The 19,401-nt window shown below is 66.5% G+C and overlaps 4 protein-coding genes across 4 annotated transcripts; 1 reads left to right on the top strand and 3 right to left on the bottom strand.

Moving 5' to 3' along the window:
• Nucleotides 1-547: 547 nt before the first annotated feature.
• On the bottom strand, nt 548-1,714 carry LOC116501741 (free fatty acid receptor 3-like). Its single transcript, XM_032207317.1, has one exon. It carries the CDS (start codon nt 1,712-1,714, stop codon nt 548-550), a length of 1,167 nt encoding a protein of 388 aa, XP_032063208.1.
• A 1,712-nt stretch (nt 1,715-3,426) lies between these two features.
• CD22 (CD22 molecule) lies at nt 3,427-7,700 on the bottom strand. Its single transcript, XM_032207319.1, has 8 exons — nt 7,664-7,700; nt 6,656-7,477; nt 6,096-6,356; nt 5,509-5,763; nt 4,687-4,950; nt 4,090-4,356; nt 3,625-3,888; nt 3,427-3,530 (listed from the first exon to the last, which is right to left on the bottom strand). Exons 1-8 carry the CDS (start codon nt 7,698-7,700, stop codon nt 3,427-3,429), a joined length of 2,274 nt encoding a protein of 757 aa, XP_032063210.1.
• A 1,686-nt stretch (nt 7,701-9,386) lies between these two features.
• ATP4A (ATPase H+/K+ transporting subunit alpha) lies at nt 9,387-16,128 on the top strand. The gene is made up of 22 exons (XM_032207321.1): nt 9,387-9,477; nt 9,764-9,823; nt 10,041-10,244; nt 10,674-10,787; nt 10,876-11,010; nt 11,109-11,226; nt 11,263-11,567; nt 11,889-12,087; nt 12,165-12,274; nt 12,368-12,502; nt 12,612-12,792; nt 13,212-13,381; nt 13,634-13,770; nt 13,854-14,004; nt 14,186-14,354; nt 14,445-14,599; nt 14,679-14,802; nt 14,909-15,054; nt 15,502-15,635; nt 15,725-15,826; nt 15,901-15,992; nt 16,100-16,128. Exons 1-22 carry the CDS (start codon nt 9,457-9,459, stop codon nt 16,126-16,128), a joined length of 2,991 nt encoding a protein of 996 aa, XP_032063212.1. The 5' UTR covers nt 9,387-9,456.
• A 246-nt stretch (nt 16,129-16,374) lies between these two features.
• TMEM147 (transmembrane protein 147) lies at nt 16,375-19,244 on the bottom strand. The gene is made up of 7 exons (XM_032207315.1): nt 19,128-19,244; nt 18,337-18,406; nt 18,158-18,223; nt 17,938-18,074; nt 17,474-17,558; nt 17,008-17,129; nt 16,375-16,495 (listed from the first exon to the last, which is right to left on the bottom strand). Exons 1-7 carry the CDS (start codon nt 19,202-19,204, stop codon nt 16,375-16,377), a joined length of 678 nt encoding a protein of 225 aa, XP_032063206.1. The 5' UTR covers nt 19,205-19,244.
• Nucleotides 19,245-19,401: the final 157 nt, after the last annotated feature.

Consider the following 19,401-nt stretch of genomic DNA (forward strand, 5'->3'; position numbering starts at 1 on the left):
CCACCCACACCCCCCCTTCCTGGTGCCACGGCTCGCCTGAGGGGCCAGCCCAGACGCCTGGGATCACGGCTCGCAGCAGGAGACCCCTGCAGTTGGGGGGCTGGGGAGGGCCCTTAGGGTTAGGTTAGGGTTAGGGTCCTGCCTGGCCATTGGGGACGGCAGCGGGGAAGTGCCCCCTCCCCAGGCGCTGCCCTGATAACGGGGAGGGGGCACCTGCCCAGCACAGCCCCAGGGCACTCGGAGAGCCCCCAGAAGCTTTCTGGGAGTGGAGGAACCATGGAGGAAACCATGCTCTCACCCCCACCCCCCCCCATTTCCCCTCCCCCATCCTCCTTTCACCCACTTGGCTGTCCTGGAGCTTGGAGAGGATGCAGGCGCCCAGGTTCCCAGCCCGTCCCGTACCTTCACCCACTTGGCTCTCCCGGAACCAGGAGGGGACCCAGGCATCCATGTCCCTTCCCCCACACACACATACACCCCCATGGCCCTGAACCTTCGGGGGGAGGTGGTGAAGGCAAGGGAACGGGGAAGGGTGGAAGGGGCTGACTCAACCCAGATCACAGAGCCCGGCCCAAGGACCCACAGCCACCCCAGAAGCTCCAGCCTGGCTTTGCCCCTTGTCACCCCCAAGCCCATCCCCAGATGTCTGGGGACCCCCACAGCTGCCCCAAGCCTCCAAAGCCCCGCCTTGGGGCTCTCTTAGGCCTGAAGCCCCCTGAGATGCCTCCAGCTCAGCGCCACCGACCCCCAGACATGCCAACAAGCCCAATGCCTCGCCTCCAGCCCCCCCAGGAAGACCCCCGCTTCGTTCAGAGGGTGCCCGGCACCTGGCCCGGAGCGAACCGAGCCCCATCGCATCCCAGACTTGCCGGAGGCCCCGTCGCAGGGCGGCGGAGGAGAAGCAGAAGATGAGGGGGTCGAGGCAGGCATTGAGGGTGGTGAGCAGCACGGCGTAGGCCCTCCAGGGTGGGTTCTCCCGCCGCAGGTACCCCACCACGTGAGAGACGTTGAAGGGGGCAAAGCAGAGGACGAAGGCCGCCGTGGTGGCAGCCGCCAGGGCCACCACCCGCCGCTTCCTGCCCAGGGCGGCAGTGGGGAGGGCAGCCACGATGCAGACCAGGCGGCCGTAGCAGAAGGCGGTGATGGCCAGGGGCAGGCAGAAGAGCACCAGGAAGATCTCCAGGCGGAGGGCCAGCAAGGTGGCCAGCTGCGGGCCGGCGAAGCGGGTGTAGCAGGCCGTGCCGTTGCCCGCCGGGCCGGGCTGAGCCACGTAGACCACACTGCAGTGGCCCAAGGCAGCTGCCCAGGAGCCAGCGGCAGCCACGGCAGCGTGGGCTGCGCGCCGGCGCTGGCGGTACTGGACGGGGAAGGCAGCGCTGAGGTAGCGGTCGACACTGAGGGCAGTGAGGGAGAGGGTGGTGAGGTAGATGCTGGTGAAGAAGAGGAAGACAAAGAGCGGGCAGAGGGCCGGGGGCAGCTTCCAGGTGGCCTCCCAGGCAGCCTCAGCCATGCGGACAGGCAGGGAGGCCACCAGCGCCAGGTCGGCCACGGTCAGGTTGAGGAGGAGGACGTCAGCGGGCAGCAGGCGTCGGCGCCGCGCCGCCACCCCTAGGGCCACCAGGGCCACCAGGTTGAGGGGCAGCCCCAGGGTGAAGGCGCCGGCGTAGACCACCAGGCACAGGCGGTGGTTGATGGCGAGGGGGGGGGCCGACATGGCAGCCAGGATCCGGTGGGGCCTTCAGATGGGGCAGCCGATGGGGACCGCGATCTGCTCAGGCTCCCTCGGGGTGGCCAACGGTGGTTGGGGTCTACCAGGGTTCAGGGCAGCAGGTCCCTGGGTTGGGGGTGGAGGTCTTAGGAGGGTGGCTGGGGGCTTCCAAGGTAATCTGGGGGGTGCCAGAAGATCGGGGGGGGGGGGGAAGATGGTGGCTCCGGGCTGGGGAGCCCAGGTTGGGAGAGAGGGCAAGGGGGGGCTGTTGAAAAGGAGAAGGAGAATGAACCCTACCGTGGCAGCAGACAGATGGATGGACAGCAGCGGGGAGGGACGGACAAGAATAAATACCCCCATCCCTGCCCTCCAGCACCCAAGGGACCTGAGTTGCCTCTCCTCTCCTTCTTCCCCCCCCCCCACCACAGTGTGAACACTGGAGCAGCCACTACGGCTGGAAAGGGGACACTCGGTTAACCCAGAGGAGGAATTTATTGCTGGTGGCAGCTCCCTCGGTGGCTGTGACACGTCCCCAGCATGTCCCTGTCCTGGCAAGTGTCCAAGGGTAGCGGTGGCTGTGGTCCTGGCATTGGTTTTGCATGTGTGTGTCCCCTCCCCCCCCCACGGTGACATGTCACGATGGTCGAGGCCATGCCCCACACCTCTGGAGTCCCCCATGTCCCCCTGCCCTCGGTGTCACCATCAGGCTGTCACTCCCCCTGTGACCACGTCTCTGTGGTGGCCATTTGCCCGAGTCCCCACGTCCCCCATTCCCATGTCCTCTGCAGTGGCCATTGTCCTGTATCGCCGTATCCCCACTTTGCCCATGTCCCAGAGGATATTTCCTGATGTCCCCACATCACCCTGGTGGCCACCTTCCTCCATCCTGGTGTCCCCATGTCCCCAAAGTCTCAGTGCCGCAGGGCTGCGTATTCAACAGCATCTTCCATGCCCCCAGCATGTTCCTGGGCTGTCAGTGGGGGGGACAATGCCAGAGCAGCATAGAGCAGTGTCCCATCCCTGTCCCCGTCCCTGTCCCCAGCTCTGCTCCTGGGACCAGAGGGGACGTTCTCATAGTCATGTCCTTCAGTGGCCTGGGGGGACAGATGGTGGATGTGATGGGACGCAGGGGGTGACAAGGACACTGGGTGCATGGAGGGACACAGGGTGACGTGGTGGGGACATAAGGGTACCTTTGCAGCTCCGTCGTTCCTCTTGAGGACGCTGTAGACCACAGTGTCCCCTTGCACCCTGTGCGAGGACAGAGTGAACAATGGGATAGAGGAGGGGGGGGAGGAAAACAGGGGTCCTGTCCAGAAAGAGCAAGACTGGAGGGGGGAAACATTACCTGGGGACAGGTCCAGAGCCAGGAGGGGACACCAGTGATGAGTAACTGATGGTGTCATCAGCACTGTGGGGTGGCTGTGGGGACGCAGGTGGCCGAGGCTGCAGGAGGGACCCGGGTGTGGTTGTGGGTCACCAAGAGTGACCCAGGTGGCCATGGCGGGGAAGGGGTCTGCTACCTTTTTGTTGCGGAGGAAGAAGGTCCCCGACGGCTCCACAACCGGCTCTTCATCAGCTGCCATCTGCCGCTGCCACCTGCAGGGACACTTGGGTAGCTGGGTCCCCTAGGGTTGACGCGGTGGCACCTGGGGGCCCCAGGAGCACCCAGGTAGCCAGGGAGCAGCAGTGATGCTTGGACACCCGGGTGCTCAGTCTCACCGGCGGCGGAGGAAGCACCCAAGGGCACCCAGCAGCAGGAGGCTGCCCAGCCCCACACCAAGGCCCAGGAAGGTCTTCCGCAGGATGGTGGCCCTGGTGTCTACAAGGGAGAGGCAACGGGAAGATGAAGACACTCGTGTCCTTCCCGGCCACCCAGGCCAGGAGGACATCCCAAGGGTGTCCATATCCCTTACAGTAGACTGTGATGGTGACATCAGGGGAGTCGGCAGAGGTGATGGAGTTGGTGGCGCGGCAGCGGTAACGTCCAGACGCTTGGATGCCCACGGCACTCAGCACCCACCGGTCCTTGGAGGCCCGGCCCAGGGTTCGACCATCACGAAACCACTCAAAGACATCGGGCAGGGGCTGGGCGGACACGCGGCAGTGCAGGACCACGTTGGTCATCTCATACACGTCCTCTCCTGGATCCGGCACAAGCTCCACCGACCGTGGCCCAACTGCACCCAGCATCAGTGCCTGAGGACCCAGCTCCCCGGTGGGGGGCACGGCCACCAGGGTCCCACTGGGGACATTGGGGTCCCACTGGGTCCCACGGGGGTGTTGGGGTCCCTCACCCACACCCTGGGGTCCCCTGGGTCACTTTGGAGGTGTCAGGGTCCCTCACCCAGACCCTGGTAAGGGAGGGGGTTGTAACTCACAGAGAATGTTGAGGGTGGTGGGGGCGCTGCGGGTAGCCCCTGCGACATTTCGGACCTCACAGATGTAGGTGCCAGTATCGGTGGGCTCAGGACCAGGCAGCAGCAGGCTGGGGCCAGAGGCCGGCAGCCGCTGCCCCCCCTTGAACCAGCTGATGTTGTAGAGGGGGGGCTCGGCCACCCCAGCCTCGCAGTGTAGCCACACTGGGCCTCTCCCGGCCACCAGCTCCCCCCTGGGGCTCTGACGCATCCAAACAGCCTGGGGTGGATCTGTAGGGAGATAAACCAACATTTTGGGGGGGCTGAAATAGTGACTGGGAGATTACAACTGTCCCTTGAGCACTCATGAAATGGTAAGGGGGGATAGGAGCAATGAAACCATCATTTAGGGCTGGAGGAGGGGGGGGGGGGTCTCAAAACTGCCATGACGGGGCTTGAAACCTTCCCGTGGTGTTGGAAGAACCCAAAATGGTAATTTTAGGGTCTCAAAACCACCACTTGGGGGCAGAACGGCAACGAGGAGGCACGAAACACGGAGGGCACAAAGCCCCACGGGGAGCCCAGTGTTGACTGGGCGGGTGTCCTGAAACCACCACTCACACCAGACGATGACAGCAAGGGGTGGGGATTGGGTGAAGCCAGCGACGTTTTTGCCAGCGCAGCGGTAGGTGCTGGCTCGGGTGGGCTCGGCGGTGAAGCTGAAGATGGGGTCGGTGGTGGAGGCCTGATGGTGGTCGTTGCGCAGCCATTGGATGGTGGACGGAGGCGGGTGGGCCGGGCCGAGCTCACAGTGCAGCGATACACGGGTCCCCGCCAGCACCGGCAGGGGGTTCAGTACCGTCAGGGTGGCATTCCTGGGCTGGTCTGGTGTGGGGCAGTGGGGTTAGGGCAGGGAACCCCAGGGGTACCTAAGCCACCCCTACCATTACCTCAGCCTCCCCGTGGCAATCGAGGCCACCACTATCACCATCCGGACCACCTCATGGCCATCTAGGCCACTCCTTCCACCACCCTGACTACCTTGTGGCCGTCTAGGCCATCCCTACTACCACCCTGACTGCTCCATGGCCACCTACACCACCCCTACTACCACCTTGGATGCCCTGGGGCCATCTAGACCATGCCTACTACCACCTTGACTACCTTGTAACCGCCTTGACCATCTAAGCCACCCCTACTACCACCCTGATTGCTCCACAGCCATCTAGGCCACCCCTACCACCCCCTCGGCCACCCCACGGCCACCTAGACCACCCCTTCATACCACCTCGGACACCCCATGGCCATCTAGGCCACCCCTACTTCCACCCTGCCCACCTCTTGGCCACCCTATGGCCATCTCGGCCACCCCTACCACCACCCTGTCTGCCCTGTGGCCATCTAGGCCACCCCCCATCTGTACCACCATCTTGCCTCACTCACAGTAGACCTCAAGGAAAGTTGGGGGGGAATCAGCCGTCCCTATGTCATTGGTGGCCTGACAGCGGTAGGAGCCACCATCCACTTCCCGGACCGGCCTCAGATGGAACTGGGATGAGCTGTGAGGCAGGATCTGGCCCTCCAGGATCCAGGCATAGGTGTGGGACGGGGGGTTGGCAGAGTCGTGGCATTTCAGCGTCACTTCTTTGCCCTCACAGACGGGGGACGTTACCTCCACCCGCACATCCCGCGGGGCATCTAGGGACAGCCATATGGGTTGGGGGCAGTGGTAGGACAGCCACGCGCACGGGGGCAGAAAGGGGAGGAGGGAAGGGGAATTGTCAGGCATCCCCTGGGACAAGGAGGGGGTGAGACGGGCAGGCGTCTTGGAAGGGGTGAAGCCAGCAAGGACGGGCATCGGGACCCCAAAGGATGGGGCTAGAGGTGACGGAGCTTCCTCAAGGGCTGGGGCTATGGGTGATTGGCAGGTTGGTCAAGGGGTGTCTCTTGGCGTCATTGGCAGCTGTTGTGCCCTCCCCCATGCAACCACCTCCCCCTTCCCCCCCATGCCACCAGCTTGTCCTACTCACAGTAGACCTCGAGGACGGTGGGATGGGACTCAACTGACCCCGCAGCGTTGGTGGCACGGCAGCGGTAGGTGCCGCCATCATGGACCTGGGCTGACCGCAGGAGGAGCTTGGCCGTGCTGGTGGACAGCACCAGGCCGTTCAGGCTCCAGGAGTAGGCGAAGGACGGGGGGTTGGCAGAGTCGCGGCAGCTCAGTGTCACTTCCCAGCCCTCACGGACTCGGGATGTCGGCATCACCTCCACCCGCACATCCCGCGGAGCATCTGGTGGGACCAGTAAGGACCAGTATGGAGCAGTACAAGCCCAATATGCTCTCCCCAGAACCCTACAGACACCCCAGGCACCTCCACAATCCTTCCAGAACACCCTGGAGGGTCCCCACCGGACCTTTGAGGGATCCCCTCAGCCCCCTGTCGATGCCCAGAACATTCATAGCCACCCCAGGGACCTCTCTCGGCCCACCCAGAGCCACATAGAAACACATATCTCCACCAACCCCCCCCTCCCTGTAGCCACCCCAGGACCCCCTAGGGATGCACATATGCACACCCCCAAGTCTCACAGTGGACCTGGAGCTGGCGGGTTGCCTGGGCCACAGTCTTCCCGTCAGCCCCCCGCAGGAGGCAGCTGAGGTTGGACTTGTCATGGTACCAGGTGGGGTTGAAGTCCAAGCTGATGCTGATGGCCGAGGGGACCATAGCGTGGTCTGGAGGGGTCCAGGCTTGCACTTTTGCCCCCGCCACTTTGGAGGCTGGCCCATCCCAGGCAAGGGTGACCGTGTCCTCGGGGCAGGCAGGGGGCACCCAGCACCCCAGGGTGGTCGTGTGCCCTTCGACGAGGGGTTGTGGGTCTGGCCAGAGGTGGGGAGCAGGGGGGGCATCTGCAAAAGGCACCAGTGTAGTGTTGGTTGTAACAATGGGGGCACAGCGGGGGGGCACAGCGGGCAGCCGGTCCCTACCGGTGACGTTGAGGATGACTTTGTGCAACCAGCGCAGCTCATGTCTGGGGCGAGAGCCGTTGGCCTCCAGCCGCAGCCCGTATTCACCGGCATCTTCAGCCCGGACGTGGGACAGGACCAGGCTGCAGTCCCCCTCCGCATAGGCGGTGGTGGCAGTGGGGGCGTGGGGCCGGGGGGACACCGCCAGCCTGATCCTGGCTCTGGAGCTGGTGGCACCGGTGGCGGTGCTCACCAGCAGCCCCCCCACGTAGTCGCGGCGGTCGTAGTCATAGACAGGCTTCTGCAGCCAGCGCAGGACAGGCAGGCGGGTGCTGGTTCCCACCTGGCACAGGTTGTAGCGGCAGGGGATGAGGACGCAGGAGCCCAGCTCAGCCACCACCTCCTCCGGGCCCGTCACTGGCTTCGGGCAGACGGCTGGGGCAGCACCTGCCAAGGGCAGCAGGGACCCCAGAGCTGGCACCCTCCCCCCCCAGCACTGCCCAGTGGGGACCCCGTCCAGCAGGGTCCCCCAGAGCTGTGTGGAGCCCCCCTGTCCGTCTGCCCCAGGACCCACCACCCTTTTTGGGGCCCCACTTCCCCACCAAAAGCCCCCCCCCCCCCCCCAGTTCCTACCTGGGATGAGGAAGAAGAGGCAGATGAAGAACCACATGGCTGGGGAGACCAAAGCCCCTGCACGGGGGGGTGAGACCCACGAGTTTGGGGGACCCAGGCGTTAGGGGTGCCCAGTGTCTGCGTTTGGCCCCATCCCCACTCCCCGCCCCTTTGGGGCACTGGGGGGCCCAAGCATCCGGGTGCCAATGTCCTCCCCCGCTCAAAGGCAGCCGAGCCCACTTCCTTCCCCCTTCTCCAGGGGTCTTGGTTGCTGTCGGGGCTTCCCCGTACGCACGTGGCTCTAAAGGGAAGGAAGACGTCCGGGGGCCACCCCACAGACCCTCCAACCCCAGGGGTTCCAGGGTTCTGGGGGCCACCCCATAGACCCCCCCCAACCCCAGGGGTCCCAGGGTTCTGGGGGGCCACCTCATAGACCCCCCCCAGCCCAAGGGGTCCTGGGGAACCACCCCACAGACCTCCCCCCCTTCCCCCCCTAACCCCAAGGGAACCAAGGGGTTTGGGTGTCACTGGAACCACCCCACGGGCTCCCCTGGTGCTACCCCATAGGCCCCCTGCCCAAAGGGGTCTCCGTGACCCCCACAGCCCCCTGCCATTAACATCCCCACCCCCTTTGCCTCGCTGGGGTTCCCTGGGGAGCCGAGCAGGGCAGATGGGAGCCCAGATGTTCTCAGTTCCCCTGTGGGGGATCACGGGGGCAGAGAGGGGCATGACGGGAGCCCAGCCCCCCAGGGACACTTCAGGGAGGGGTACACCCACACCACCTGGGTCCCCCAAAACCTCTCCAGGACCCCTAAATGCCCCCCACTGGCCCCCCCCCCCCCCCCCGAGGCACCAGGAGGAGGCTGATAAGCTATCAGTAATTAACCATTAACTAAGCGACAGGTAGGACCTAGCATCCGTCCCTCCCCAGGCTGATAAGAACACAACTGATAAGGGGGGGGGGGGGGGGGAGGCAGGGAGCAGGAGCACCAAGGGCACTCTGAGGGCACCTGGGCTTGGGGGGGACCCTGGTGTCTGGGAGCCCACCCTGCTGCCCCCCCCCCCCCAAGGGACCCGGGTGTCCCCCAGAGTCCCACACAAACCCCAGCTTCCTGCTTCCCCCCACCCCAATCCCAAAACCAAGGGGACCCCAACCCTGATTTCCAGGGGGACCCAGGCTCCCTGCTCCTCAGTGGGGCAGCCCCACAACCCTCTGCCCCCAGGGGATTCAGGGAGGAGCACCTCAGGGAGCACAGGGGGCACCCAGGCATCCTGGCCCCCTGCCCCCAGCGTCCCTCCAAGGGGACCCGGGCACCCAGTGCCCCCCCGCTGCAGGAGGGACCCAGGGCGAGGTCACCTTGAGGCGGTTCCCGGGGCTATAAAGGGAGGTCGGGAGCAGACTGGGAGCCACTGGGAGCTGCTGGGAGCCACCAAGAGCCGCCATGGGGAAGGAGGTGAGGGCTGGGGGGGGCGGGAGACGTGGGGGAGATGAAGATGGAGATGATGGAGATGGAGATGATGGAGATGGAGATGATGGAGATGAGCCATGAGAAGGAAGAACGGATGGACAGAGGGATGGGTGGGTGGAGGGACAGACAGCAGGACACCTGGAGGGAGAGGAGGAGGCAGGAAATGAAGGGAGAGATGGCAGTGGGATGCTGGGGGGGGGGTGGAGGGACCACCCCCAACCCCAGCTGACCCTCTGACCCCCAACTCCTGACCCCCAGGAGAGCTACGAGCTGGGGCCACGGGGCCCGGCCGCCCCCAAAGCACCAAAGGGCCGTGGCCGCCGCAAGCAGGAGCGGCTGGAGGACATGAAGAAGGAGATGGATGTGGTATGGGGCACTGGGAGAGAATGGGAACCAGTGGGGGACACTGGTAAGGGGCTGGGGAGGGTCAATGGAGGACACTGGGAGGTCAGTTGGTGAGACTGGGAGGTCAGCACAGGTTAATGGGTCACTGGAAGGGACTGGGGGGGGGGGGGGGCATTGCAGAGGACTGGGTCAAGGGTCGAGAGGGGACTGGGCGGGTCCATAGGGCACTGGTAGGGTCACTGGGCAATACTGGGGGACACCGGAGGACGCGGAGTCCAGGGGTCAGCACTGAGGCTGGTGCCCCTAGGATGACCACAAGCTCGAACTGCCCGACCTGGAGGCCAAGTACAGCACCAGCATCACCAAGGTGAGCAGCCCCCGGCCTATGACCCGTGCTGACCCTAACAACCCCATCACGTTGACCCCAATCAGCCTCGTTGACCCTGCTGACCCCAAAGCCCTTCAGCCCCATTGATCAACCCCAAGACCCTCATGAGCCCTGTTGACCCCACCAACCCCACAACCCTTCAACCCCACAACCCCCACGCTCCCTGTTGACCTCACAGCCGTGCTGACCCCTCCAGGGCCTGGTGGGGGCGGTGGCGGCTGAGCGGCTGCTGCGGGACGGCCCCAACGAGCTGCGCCCCCCCCGGGGGACCCCAGAGTGCGTCAAGTTCGGGCGGCAGCTGGCCGGGGGGCTCCAGTGCCTGATGTGGGTGGCAGCGGCCATTTGCCTCATCGCCTACGGCGTGCAGGAGGGGCAGGGTGATCGCGGCAGTGCCGACAACGTACGCCTGGGGCGGAGAGCTGGGGGGGTGGCACCTGGTGGGGGGACACCTGGAAGCCAGGGGTCTTTGGGAGAGGGGAACGTGGGTGGCTCCGGGGAGTCCCCAGGTTCCTGGGACCTTCTGGATGCCTGGGTCCCTTTGTGGTGCTGGAGGGGGGGGGACTCCAGGGACCCTTTTTGGGGGGAGAATATGGGTTTCTGGGGCCCTCTGGAGGTGTAAGGACACCTGGGACCCTTTGGGGAGCTGGGACACATTGAGGGCAGAGGGACACCCGGGTCCATCTTGACCAGGGAGATGCCTGGATCCCCTTGGTGGGGACGCCCGGACACTGGGGTCCTCACCACCTCTATGGGATGGGTTTTGGGAGGGGGATCCCACTGTGGGAGCTGTCCTGTGGCCTGATCCTCTCTCCCTCACCCCCCCCCCCAGCTTTACCTCGCCATCGCCCTTATTGCTGTCGTCGTCGTCACCGGCTGCTTTGGCTACTACCAGGAGTTCAAGAGCACCAACATCATTGCCAGCTTCAAGAACCTCGTTCCCCAGGTGAGGGGGGTGTACCCAAGACCTGGACCCCTGAGGCACGCGATGGGACCCCGTCCCTCATCCCACAGGGTCCCTGTGTCACCCACAGCAAGCCACAGTGATCCGGGAAGGGGACAAGCTGCAGATCAACGCCAACGAGCTGGTGGTTGGGGACCTGGTGGAGATCAAAGGCGGGGACCGAGTGCCCGCAGACATCCGCATCATCTCGGCCCAGGGCTGCAAGGTGGGCGCGGGCACAGGGGCCAGACGGAGGGGAAATGGGCACCAGGAGGCCTGGGTTACCCTGGGCTGAGCCGTGTGTTCCCCCCCCCCCCTTCCCAGGTGGACAACTCGTCGCTGACGGGGGAGTCCGAGCCGCAGACGCGGTCACCCGAGTGCACCCACGACTCGCCCCTGGAGACCCGCAACATCGCCTTCTTCTCCACCATGTGCCTGGAAGGTGGGCCAGATGCCAGCCGGGCACCCCGTGTCCCAGCCGGTCCCCATCCTGACACCCAGGCTTCCCCTGCAGGGACGGCCACGGGGCTGGTGATCAACACGGGCGACCGGACCATCATCGGGCGCATCGCCAGCCTGGCCTCGGGCGTGGAGAACGAGAAGACGCCCATCGCCATCGAGATCGAGCACTTCGTCGACATCATCGCCGGCCTCGCCATCTTCTTCGGCGCCACCTTCTTCGTGGTGGCCATGGTCATCGGATACCCCTTCCTCCGTGCCATGGTCTTCTTCATGGCCATCGTCGTGGCCTATGTCCCCGAGGGGCTGCTGGCCACAGTCACAGTATGGCTTGGGGCGTTGTGGGAGGGGCTGTAGGGCAGCCTGGGCTGTGGGTGGGTCCCATGGGTGCTACAGGGGACTGGGACTCCCCATGGGTCCTCGGACATCCCATGAGACCCGGGAAGTCCCCGTGGGTCCACCACAAAATGTGGGTGCCATACGGGCCCAAGGGGTCCCCCATGGGTCTGTGGGTATCCAGTGCCCTCCAGGAGGTCCCTGTGGCTCCAAGGCCACCGCAGGAGCTCCAGAAGGTGCCAAGGATCACACGGGGGCTCGAGGACCTCCGGGGTTCCCCAGAGCCCTGACAGGGTGCCCCTGCCCCAGGTGTGCCTCTCACTGACGGCCAAGCGGCTGGCACGGAAGAACTGCGTGGTGAAGAACCTGGAGGCGGTGGAGACGCTGGGCTCCACCTCCGTGATCTGCTCCGACAAGACCGGGACCCTCACCCAGAACCGCATGACGGTGGCGCACCTCTGGTTCGACAACCAGATCCACACGGCCGACACCACCGAGGACCAGTCGGGTGAGCCGGGCGCCCCCACCTCCCCCTCCGTCCGGGCTGGGGACCCCCCCCACGGTGACCCACGTCCCCTCCACCAGGTCAGAGCTTCGACCAGTCGTCGGAGACATGGACGCTGCTGAGCCGCGTCGTCACCCTCTGCAACAGGGCCCAGTTCAAGGCTGGCCAGGAGAACATCCCCGTGGCTAAGGTGGGGCCACGGAGGGGCCGTGGTGGGCTCGGTGGGCCCCATGGGCTCGGTGAACCCCCACAGAGGACCCCACCAAGCCCCGTGCTCCCGCAGCGCGAGGTCATCGGCGACGCCTCGGAGACGGCGCTGCTGAAATTCGCCGAGGTGACGGTGGGGACGGTGTCGGAGGCGCGGGGACGCTTCCCCAAGGTGGCCGAGCTGCCCTTCAACTCCACCAACAAGTTCCAGGTGGGGACCCCACACCGGGGCACCGAGGATAAGGGGGGATGGGGAGCAGAGGACGACTCCCCCGGGGCGCCGGTTGGGTGGAGGTGACCGGGAGGGGACCCCCTTGCAGCTCTCGGTGCACGCGGCGGGGGACCGCCAGCTGCTGGTGCTGAAGGGGGCCCCCGAGCGGGTGCTGGAGCGCTGCAGCACCGTCATGATCAAGGGGCAGGAGCTGCCACTGGACGCCCAGTGGCGGGAGGCCTTCGAGGGGGCCTACGCCGACCTGGGGGGCCGCGGGGAGCGCGTCCTGGGTGAGTGGCGCCGGGGGGGGGACGTGGGGGAGACTGGGGAGGGGTGCGGTGGGGTGTGGGGATAGCAGGGACGTGGTGGGGCGTGGGGGGAGTTGGGGACATGGGGAGGATAGCGGGGTATTGGAGGGAGGGGGGGATGGAGGGGGACGTGGGGGGGAGTGGGGATGTGGGGAGGAATGGGGGGACATGGGGGAATGGGGGATGTAAGAGGACTGGGAGGGGAATTAGGGACATGGGGGGAGACGGGGGGACACGTGGACATAGTGGGACATGGAGGGAATGGGGGACATAATGGGACTGGGGCGGGAACAGGGACATGGGGGATATGGGGACATAACAGGGCTGGGAGGGGGACAGAGGGACACGGGGAGGGAAACGGGTCGTGCTCCAACACCCCCCTGTCTCTGCCGTGTCCCCAGGGTTCTGCGCGCGCTGGCTGCCCGCAGGGACGGTGGCAGCGGGGACGGACCCCGAGGCGCTGCCCGAGGTGGCCGTGGGCCTCTGCTTCGCCGGGCTGGTGGCCATGATCGACCCCCCACGGGCCACCGTGCCCCGCGCTGTGCTCAAGTGCCGCACGGCGGGCATCAGGGTGGGACATGGGGACAGGGGGGTGGAGGGGATGGGGAGGGAAATGAAGACGGGGGAGGACACGGAGGGGACACGGGGGGGTGGGGGGGACACGGAGGGGACGGGGGGGACACGGAGGGGACGTGACACGGAATGGACACGGGGATGGGGATGAGCAAGGAGATAAAGGGGAGGGGGGGAGATGGGGACAGGGGTGTGAGGGCACAGCAGGACCACGCCAGCGTCCCCCTTGTCCGTCCCCGCCCCCCCCCAGGTGATCATGGTGACCGGTGACCACCCCATCACGGCCAAGGCCATCGCTGCCGCCGTCGGCATCATCTCAGAGGGCAGCGAGACCCCCGAGGACGTGGCGGCGCGGCTGCGGGTGCCCCTGGAGCAGGTGGACCCCAGGTGGGACCCGACATCCCCAGGGGCATGGGGGGGTGACGGGGGGAACCCCCAGACCGGGGAAACCCAGTGTCCGGTGTCCGCAGGCAGGCGCGGGCACGGGTGGTGACGGGGGCTGAGCTGGCTGGCATGGAGCCGGGCGTCCTGGAGGGGATCCTGCGCGCCCACCCGGAGATGGTTTTTGCCCGGACGTCCCCGCAGCAGAAACTTGTCATCGTGGAGAGCTGCCAGCGGCTGGTGGGGACACTGGGGGGGCACTGGGGACACGGGGGGGGGCGTTGGGGAAGAGGGCAACACTGGGTACACGGGGACGATGCGAAGGGTTTGGGGGAGCTGGGGACGTTGCGTGGGTGCAGGGACACTGGGAGGATATCGGGGGCACCCCAGCGCTCCCCCCCCCTAAATTTCGTGTCCCCAGGGCGCCATCGTGGCGGTGACAGGGGACGGGGTGAACGACTCCCCGGCGCTGAAGCGCGCCGACATCGGGGTGGCCATGGGCATCGCCGGCTCCGACGCCGCCAAGAACGCGGCCGACATGATCCTGCTGGACGACAACTTCGCCTCCATCGTCACCGGCGTGGAGCAAGGTGGGACGCGGGACACACAAAAATGGGGGGGGCGGGAGAGAGACGGACTGACCTCCAGCTGACCCCGCTGCCCTCCCCCTCCCCGCGAAGGCCGCCTGATTTTTGACAACCTGAAGAAGTCCATCGCCTACACGCTGACCAAGAACATCCCCGAGCTGACGCCCTACCTCATCTACATCACGGCCAGCGTGCCGCTGCCGCTGGGCTGCATCACCATCCTCTTCATCGAGCTCTGCACCGACATCGTGAGTCCCCGGCGTCCCCCCCACCGCGTCTCATCCCCACCAGCCCACCCACGTCCCCAGTTTTCCCCCCCCAACGCAGTTCCCCTCGGTGTCCCTGGCCTACGAGCGCGCCGAGAGCGACATCATGCACCTGAAGCCGCGCAACCCCCGGCGCGACCGCCTGGTGAACGAGCCCCTGGCCGCCTACTCCTACTTCCAGATCGGTGAGGGGGCGGCGGGGCCCGGACCCCCATCCCCCGGAGGTAGAGGGGGGCGGGTTTTGGGGGTGTGGGGGGCCCACGGACAGCGTGCCCGCCGCCGTCCCCGCAGGCGCCATCCAGTCGTTCGCCGGCTTCACCGACTACTTCGTGGCCATGGCGCAGGAGGGGTGGTGGCCGCTGCTCTGCCTGGGGCTGCGCCCGCGCTGGGAGGACACCCACGAGCAGGAGCTGCAGGACAGCTACGGGCAGCAGTGGGTGCGTGCGGCCCCCCGGCGGCCCTATTTGGCCCTAGGTGGTCGCTGTTCAGCCCCATACACCTCCATATGGCCCCCGTGTGGCCTCGTATGGTCTCTATACAGCCCCACACGTGGCCTCGTAGGTCCCCTATACAGCCCGCATATGACCCCATATGGACCCCATACAGCCCTATATGGATCCCATATGGCCCTTTGTGGCCCCCCCATGTCTCGATATGGCCCCCATACAGCCGCTATACACCCCATACAGCCCCATATGGCCCCATACAGCCCCTCATGGTCCTATACGGCCCCATACTGCCCCCACATGGCCCTATACAGCCCCATAGAGCCCTATATGGATCCCATACAGCCCCATAGAGCCCCCACACGGCCCTATACAGCCCCAAACAGCCCTATACGGTCCCCGCACGGCCCCCCCCCCGATCCCGCAGTCTCCCCGCAGACCTTCGAGCAGCGCCGCTACCAGCAGTACACGTGCTACACCGTCTTCTTCATCAGCATCGAGATGTGCCAGATCGCCGACGTCCTCATCCGCAAGACCCGGCGCCTCTCCCTGCTGCAGCAGGGCCTCTTCCGGTGCCTACGGGGGGGCTACGGGGACCCCCCCGGCACCCATGGGTGCTATAGGGGCCCCTGTCTTACACCCACCCCCCGTGTCCCGGCAGGAACCACATCCTGGTGATCGCCATCGTCTTCCAGGTGTCCATCGGCTGCTTCCTCTGCTACTGCCCTGGGATGCCCAACATCTTCAACTTCATGCCCATCCGGTGGGCCCCCCCCGTCCCCCCCCGTCCCAAAAAAATACCAAACAGGCCCCCCCCTGAGCGCCCCCTCCCCGCAGGTTCCAGTGGTGGTTTGTGCCCATGCCCTTCGGCCTCCTCATCCTCATCTACGACGAGATCCGCAAGCTGGGAGTGCGGCGGCACCCAGGGAGTCAGTCCCCCCCCCACCCCCAGGGGTCCTATGCCCCCCCCCAGGGGTCCTGGACCCCCCCTTGGGGTCCCAGGACCCCCCCCCCTCACCCCCATTTTTCCCCCCAGGCTGGTGGGACCGCGAGCTCTACTACTGAGGCTGCCGCCCTGCAAGGGGAATGGAGGGGGGGTCTCTGTCCCCACCTCCACCCCCCCCAGGACACTCAGAACCCCTCCCACAACACCAGGACGCCCCCCAGGACTCCAGGACCCCCCCCCAGGGACAGCGGGACCCACCTCAGGACTCCAGGACCCCCCCCCAGGACATCAGGACCCCCCCCCAAAAAAATGTACCCCCCCCCCAATTGTGACAATAAAGGAGTCAGGGACACCACGGGCTTTATTCAGGGGGGGGGCAGGAGGGGCACCAGCAGCCGCAGCGCCCCCAGCCCCAGCGCCGCTGCCCCCAGCGCCCGCACCCCCAGCGCCCCCCAGGGCCCCAGCGCCAGTGCCTGCCCCGCCCACCTGTGGGAAAAAAAGGGGCGGGGCCTCAGTGGGGCACGCCCCCTCCGGGGGGGCGAGGCCCCGCCCATCCCCACTGAGGTCCCTCCCAGAGTCAACTTGGAAGCCACACCCCCTCCCTCAAGCCCCGCCCCTTCCCCGAGCCCCGCCCAAGGGACCCTCCCCTCTGGAGACAAGCCCCGCCCACTTCCAAGGGACCGCCCATCCCCAGCATAAGCCCCACCCACAGCCACATAAGCCCCGCCCACCCCGAGAAGCCCCGCCCACCCCTTCAGCCCCTCCCCCGTCTCTCCCCCAGGTCCTGCCCCCCCATTGTAGCCCCTCCCCCTTGTGGCACCGCCCCCTTGTAGCCCCACCCCCTTGTAGCCCCGCCCATCCCAAGGAAGCCCCACCCCGTTTCTCCCCCATGCCCCGCCCCTTATAGCCCCTCCCCCTTATAGCCCCTCCCCCTTATAGCCCCTCCCCCTTTGTAGCCCTTCCCCTTATAGCCCCTCCCCTTTTGTAGCCCCGCCCACCCAGTGAGGAAGCCCTCATAGGCAGCAGCCACCAGGAGCCCCCCCAGGGGCAGGCGCAGGCGGGGGGGGAGGTCGTGGCGCCCCGAGGCCCAGAGCAGCGCCGCCGCTGCCACGTGGCGCACCTGGGGGGGGGCAACGTCACCGGGGGGGGCAATAACACCCCCGGGGGCAATAACAACCCCTAGGAGCAATAACACCCCACCCTTAAGGACTATAGCCCCCCCCCCCCAAGGGCAATAACACCTCCCCCTGGGGGCAATAACCCACCCCCAAAGAGCAATATCCACCCCCCTTAAGGAAAACAGCCCCCCCCAAGGACAACATCCCCCCCATAAAGGCAATAACCCCCCCAGGGAACACTTCCCCCCCCACACTTTGCCCTTCCCATTTGCCCCTCCCTGGGGCAGATCCCCCGCAATAAAAGGGGATTCCTGCCCCCCCCAAAAAATAACCCCCCCCCCTTTACCAGGCTGATGTTGGAGTCCAGCCCCATCTGCACGTGGCGCCAGTCGAACTCGATGCCGCGCGCCCCCACCCACAGCGGGACGCAGCTGGGGGGGGGGCAAAAACCTCAAAAACGGGCCCAATCCCCCCCCCCAGTCCCCTATAGCCCCCCCCAGCCCCCTATAGAACCCCCCACTTCTCCTGAATCCATCACAGGTCCCCCTATAGGGGTCCCCAGGTCCCTACAGGTGACCCCCACCCCCTCCAAAAGGCCCTATATTGTCCTACGGGCGCCTATAGGCTCTTACGCCCACCCTATAGGCACCAAAATCCCCTATAGACCCCCCCCAGCCCTCCAACCCTCCCTATAGCCCCCTCACCCCCCTCCAACCCCACCTAGCCCCCCATAGGGTCCCATACACCCCTCCCCAAGCCCTATAGATGTCCATACACCCCCGTAGCCCCCCCCAGACCCCCCCCACGTACCGGGAGGTGAGCAGCTCGGCCGTGGCCCAGCCCATGGCGGCCACCAGGATGCGGTGCTCCCCCTTCCCCGCGCCCCTGCCCAGCGCCAGCTGCAGCCCCCCCAGGTCGGCCACATCCACCGTGGCCTTCAGGAACTCCTGGAGGGGGGGGGGGACACCCGAAATATAGCGTATGGGGGGGGCACAGTGCCCCTATAGCCCCCCTCCCCCCCCAGACTTACCCCCACCAGGTCGTAGCCGCCCGAGGGACCCTCCCAGGTGGGGAAGAAAGTGGCCAGGAACAGCATCTGGGGGGGGAAGGGGGAAAAGGGGGGTTATGGGGGTCCCAAAATTCGGGGGGGGGTCCCCCAAGTCCCCAGGGACCCCCCCAGGGACCCCCACCCAAGGGTGCCGGGCTCACCTTCCCCAGCTGCACCAGCAGGTAGGTGGCCCCCGCCTGCACGCAGCGCCAGAAGGCGCTGTACTCCGAGCTGCAGGACCAGTAAATCCCAGTAAATCCCAGTACGTCCCAGTGCTCCCCGGTAACAGCCCCCCGCCAGCCCTCTCAGGAGCCCCCCCAGGATGCCCAGTTCCCCCCAACGCCCTCACTTTCTCCCTCCAGTGCATCCCAGTTCAGCCGTCTGCCCCTCCCTGTGTAGCCCAGCGTCCCCAGTTTGCCCCAGTCTGCTCCCAGTATGCCCCAGTCCTACAACACCCCTACTCACACTTCCCAGTTCCCCCTCCTAGGGCACCCCAACCTTCCCCAGTGCCACCCAGTCCACTCTAATTCCCCCCTCCAATCCCTCCCAGTACAACCCAGTGCCCCCCACTCCATCCCCACTCCCTCTCAGCCGCCTCCCAGTATGCCCCAGTCCCTCCTGGTCCCCCTCCTGTGCTCCTGCCCCCCTCCCAGTACAACCCAGTCCCTCCCAGGCCTTCCCCAGTCCATTCCACCCCCCTCAGTAAGGCCCAGAGCCCCCCAGTCTCTCCCCAGTCCCTCCCAGTGCCCCGCAGTCCCTTCCCACTCCCTCCCAGTGCCTCCCAGCGCCCCCTAAACCTTCCCCAGTCCCTTCCCACTCCCTCCCAGTCCCTCCCAGTGCCCCCCAAGCCTTCCCCAGTCCCTCCCACTCCCTCCCCGCGCCCCCCAGTCCCCTCCCAGTCCCCTCCCAGTCAGGCCCAGTCCCTCCCAGCGCCTCCCAGTCCCCCACGCACAGCCCGCTGCACTTGTAGGTGATGAAGTAGGGGCAGTAGGCCAGGGCGAAGCAGTTCCCGAAGTGGAACAGGGTCATGGCGCCGGGCACGCGCCGGGCACCGCCACCGGCCGCGGGGACGCGCCTCCCCTCCCCCTCCCCTGCCCGCGCGGGGCACGGCGGGAAGGCCCCGCCCCCCCACTCGCGGGACTACAACTCCCAGCGCGCCCCGCGCCGCCGCCACGCCCGCGGTGACGTCACGCGCCCCCACTCAGCGAGGCCACCCCCCGCTGTGA

Source organism: Aythya fuligula, unplaced genomic scaffold (assembly GCF_009819795.1).
Source record: "Aythya fuligula isolate bAytFul2 unplaced genomic scaffold, bAytFul2.pri scaffold_92_arrow_ctg1, whole genome shotgun sequence".
Classification (NCBI taxonomy): Eukaryota; Metazoa; Chordata; class Aves; order Anseriformes; family Anatidae; genus Aythya; species Aythya fuligula.

Bases quoted from the DNA above. Each gene is read 5' to 3' on its own strand.
- TMEM147 (XM_032207315.1), bottom strand. From the start codon at position 19,204: ATGACCCTGTTCCACTTCGGGAACTGCTTCGCCCTGGCCTACTGCCCC. The intron at 18,224-18,336 runs GTGAGCCCGGCA...TTCCCCCCCCAG, and splicing joins TGCTGGTGCAGCTGGGGAAG to ATGCTGTTCCTGGCCACTTT. The intron at 17,559-17,937 runs GTACGTGGGGGG...CCCCCCCCCCAG, and splicing joins GCCGAGCTGCTCACCTCCCG to CTGCGTCCCGCTGTGGGTGG.
- ATP4A (XM_032207321.1), top strand. From the start codon at position 9,457: ATGAAGAAGGAGATGGATGTG. The intron at 14,600-14,678 runs GTGAGTCCCCGG...CCCCCAACGCAG, and splicing joins TCGAGCTCTGCACCGACATC to TTCCCCTCGGTGTCCCTGGC. The intron at 15,636-15,724 runs GTGCCTACGGGG...GTGTCCCGGCAG, and splicing joins CTGCAGCAGGGCCTCTTCCG to GAACCACATCCTGGTGATCG.
- LOC116501741 (XM_032207317.1), bottom strand. From the start codon at position 1,714: ATGTCGGCCCCCCCCCTCGCCATCAACCACCGCCTGTGCCTGGTGGTC.
- CD22 (XM_032207319.1), bottom strand. From the start codon at position 7,700: ATGTGGTTCTTCATCTGCCTCTTCTTCCTCATCCCAG. The intron at 5,764-6,095 runs GTGAGTAGGACA...GGCTGTCCCTAG, and splicing joins CACCGTCCTCGAGGTCTACT to ATGCCCCGCGGGATGTGCGG. The intron at 4,357-4,686 runs GTGAGTGGTGGT...ATCTCCCTACAG, and splicing joins CCTTGCTGTCATCGTCTGGT to ATCCACCCCAGGCTGTTTGG.